The 3,382-nt window shown below is 74.1% G+C and overlaps 1 protein-coding gene across 1 annotated transcript; it reads right to left on the reverse strand.

Moving 5' to 3' along the window:
• Positions 1-4: 4 nt before the first annotated feature.
• Positions 5-2,774, reverse strand: AOC1 (amine oxidase copper containing 1; the record flags this gene model as incomplete). The annotated part of the gene is made up of 2 exons (XM_075080469.1): positions 2,703-2,774; positions 5-1,662 (listed from the first exon to the last, which is right to left on the reverse strand). A coding segment is annotated over exon 2 (1,647 nt), but the record flags the coding sequence as incomplete, so codon positions are not given.
• Between the last annotated feature and the right edge of the window lie 608 nt (positions 2,775-3,382).

The following is a 3,382-nucleotide window of genomic DNA, read 5'->3' on the forward strand; positions in this document are numbered from 1 at the left end:
ATCCAGTCCCACCTCCCCACGCCCTCCCCGGAGCCGGGGGTCCGGCCGAGGGAGCAGGGGAGCCCCCAGGGCGGCGGGGGGCTGCACCTGCAATGTCCAGGTCCACCTTGTAGTGCACCAGGTGGGTGTGGAGGTTGCCCAGGAGGTGGCTGTGGACGCGGCTGCCGTAGCGCCGGCCCTGCGGCGTGTAGAAGGTGGCGTGGATGAAGCCGGTGGCGTGGACCTTGGCCTCCATCACGCCGTTGGGGTAGAAGAGGAAGTCCCAGATGTAGTCGTAGTTGTAGACAGTGGAGGTGGTGCGCAGGACCAGCGCCTGCCCCTCCAGGCCGGCGTAGAAGTGGAACCCCCCCTGGAAGTCGCTGTCGAAGTGGCGGCGCAGCGGGACGCCGGTGGGCAGCTCGAAGACGCAGACGGCGCTGGCGAAGCGCGCCGGCCCGTCAGTGTCGTAGAGGTGGTGGGCGTCCAGGTAGGTGGCCGCCTCGGGGCAGTCGATGCCGCGGGCCAGCTCGTAGGTGACGGAGCCCATGCCCCAGCCGGCGTCCATGTACTTGGTCTGCATGGCGGCCGGCGTGTGGCCCCCGTAGAAGGCGATGGCCTCCTGCACGCTCACCTCGTAGGCCAGGCGCTCCCCGTTGAAGCGCAGGTCGAAGAGCTGGAGGCCGGCGGAGGAGCGCAGGCGGAAGGCCAGGCTCCAGCCCCCGTACTCCAGCTGGTTGCCCCGCAGCCGGTACCGCCGGCCCTGGGGCTCGCACACCTTGGCCCCGTGCACCTCGGTGGGGGTGCCGGTGGCGAAGCGCCCGCGGGGCTCGTAGCTGGAGAAGAGCTGCCGGAACGGGGGCTCGGCCAGGCGGGCCACCGCCAGCGTCCCCTGCTCGTATCGCTCGGCCAGCTCCTGCGGGCTGGAGAAGTACTGCCCGTTGTACCAGAGCCGCTGCACCGCCCAGCGCCGCGGGTCGGGGTCCCCGTGGTCCACCAGCACCTCCAGCCCCACCGGGTGCAGGAAGAAGCCCTCCACGAAGCGCTGCAGCACCAGCCAGCTGCGGCGCTCGCCGGGCGCCAGCCCCCGCGGCGCGATGTCCGAGAAGGTCAGGCAGTGCCGGGAGCAGTTGCGGTGGTAGCCGAAGCCGGTGGCGTCGCGCAGCAGCCGGTGGAGCGGCTCCATCGCCTCGGCCAGAGCGCGGTGCAGCAGCTCATACTCCAGCTGGGTCATGGGCCGGGCGGCGAAGGGGACGGTGCGGCCCCCCTTGAAGTGCAGCGGCCGGTAGAAGCTGGGCCGGGGCAGGGGCCCCACGGCGAATTCGGTGACGTTGGGCTCCGCCTGCCCCCCGAAGAAGACGACGGCCCGAGCCTGGCGCTGGGGCCGGGGGCCACCCTTGTCCAGGTAGCGCAGGGCCAGCCGCTTCTTGGGGGGCAGCAGCTCCACCAGGAAGAGGCTGTTCTTGGCCAGGGGCTCGCCGCGGCTCGGGGACAGCCCCAGCTCCGGGCGGCTCATTAGGAAGGTCCGCACGGCACGCAGCTCCGCCGGAGACAGGTCAGCGAAGATGGAGGCCTTGTCCGGAGGCGGCACGGTGGGGCTGGGGCTGGGGCTGGGGTCGGTGCCGGCCACGATGCCCAGCACGGCCAGTGCCCAGGTGAGCCGGAGCAGCCACATCCTTGGGGGACCTGGGGGCAGAGGGAGCGGTGGGCCACGGGGCCGTGTCCCTGCCGGCAGCCGGCTGTGACCGACGCCATCGCCAGGAGTGACCGACGCCGTTCCCCGGCACGGTGAATCGCCGATCCCCCGCTCTCCACAGCAGCCTGCGGTGCAGGCCTGGCGCTCACCCCACTGGCAGCGCCGGCATCCTGCCAAAACGTGGCACGAGCACGGCGGGATGACAACGGCACGTGCGAGCAGCTGCTGCTGCAAAGGTCGCCCCGTCCTGCCACGCAATGCTGCGCTGGCAAAGCAGGCTGCGCGCCGTGCCGTGCCGTGCCGGCTCTCCCACCCTCGGGGGGCACAAACCCCGCTGGGTGCTAAGCACCAGCCTGGGAGGGAGCCGTCGGGGTGCTGGGGGTCCAGCTGCCGGCACGGTCCCCCCAGTTGAGGGGTCACCACCACCAGCCCGAGCCCCAGCAGCTGTGCTGGATCCCAGCCCAGTGGGGGCCTGGTGGGGGTCCGGCCAGCCCCGCAACGGCAGCTAGGGCAGGCTGTGGGGTGCTAGAGGTGATGGGCACACAGCGGCACCCCAGAATGGCCAGCACCCACCATGGGGGCTGCGCAGCCCCCTGGACCCAGCCCCGCCGTTGGCTCGTGCCACCCAAAGCAGCAGCTTCAGCCACGGTGGAGGCTTGCTGGGGGGCCGGGGGGCTTTTGGGGTGTGGAGGGGGCCTGGGCTGTGCGGGGACATCCACTGCACTCCCTTCCGGCAGACAGGATGGGGGCACAACCAAAACCCCGAGGGTGGGGTCCTGCTATGGGGGTGCTCCCCGCCCAGCCCGGCCGGCAGCCCCAGACCCCCCGGCGTGACGCCGGGGCTGCTGTGGCCCCCCACAGCACCCACACGATTCCACTGCCGGGCAGGGTGCGAGGGGGGCTCTGCACCCCCCCAGGGCGGCCGCCGCACCCCGGCCCGGAGCTGAGCGCCCCACTGGCGCAGCCCCCCCTTGCAGGCAGCTGCTGCCGGCCCTCAGCGCCCCCACCCCACCCCCGGACCCCCACTCACCCGCCCACGCTCCGGATCCTGCCTGCGCGGCGGCTGCCCGCTTTCTGCCCCAGCCCCGCCGCCCCGGGGGCGCTGACCCCCCCCGCCCCCCCCGGGCCGGGGGCCAGCCCCTGCCCGAGCCCGCCCGGGGTCAAGGCTGCTGCCGGGGGGGCCAGGCCCCCCCCCCGGCACGGGTTTCCCACGCCCCCCCCCCGCCCGACACGCCTACGCGGGGGGGGGGCGGGACCCCCTCGCAACCCCCCTCGCACCCTCGGGCCGGGCAGCGGGTGGGCGCGCAGCCCACGCACCGTGAGCGCAGCCCCCGCGGGTGGGCGCCGTGGGGGCGCACCCCGCGGACCCCTCCCCGCTCCCGCTGGGGAGGGGGTGAGGCTGAGCGGCGGGGGGTGCCGCCCCGCTCCGCCTCCCACCCGCGCGTGGGGCGGTACGGCCGGCCCCCCGCGGGTTAATGAGCACCCGGCGGCCACGCAGGGCCCGGCCCCGAGGCCGCCCGGTCGTTCCCCCCCCGCCGCCCCCCACCCACGGGGGCTCCCCTCTTTATGGCCTCGCTGCGATCAAACTCCATGGAGGAGGCGAGAGAAAACCGCCGGGACAAACCCACGCGAGACCACGGACACGCCCCCGCGCCCCCCCCCGGCCCCAAAAAGCTTAGAAGTCCCCGATGTCCGTGAACCCCCTCCCCC

This window comes from Phalacrocorax aristotelis, unplaced genomic scaffold (genome assembly GCF_949628215.1).
Source record: "Phalacrocorax aristotelis unplaced genomic scaffold, bGulAri2.1 scaffold_306, whole genome shotgun sequence".
NCBI classification, from domain to species: domain Eukaryota; kingdom Metazoa; phylum Chordata; class Aves; order Suliformes; family Phalacrocoracidae; genus Phalacrocorax; species Phalacrocorax aristotelis.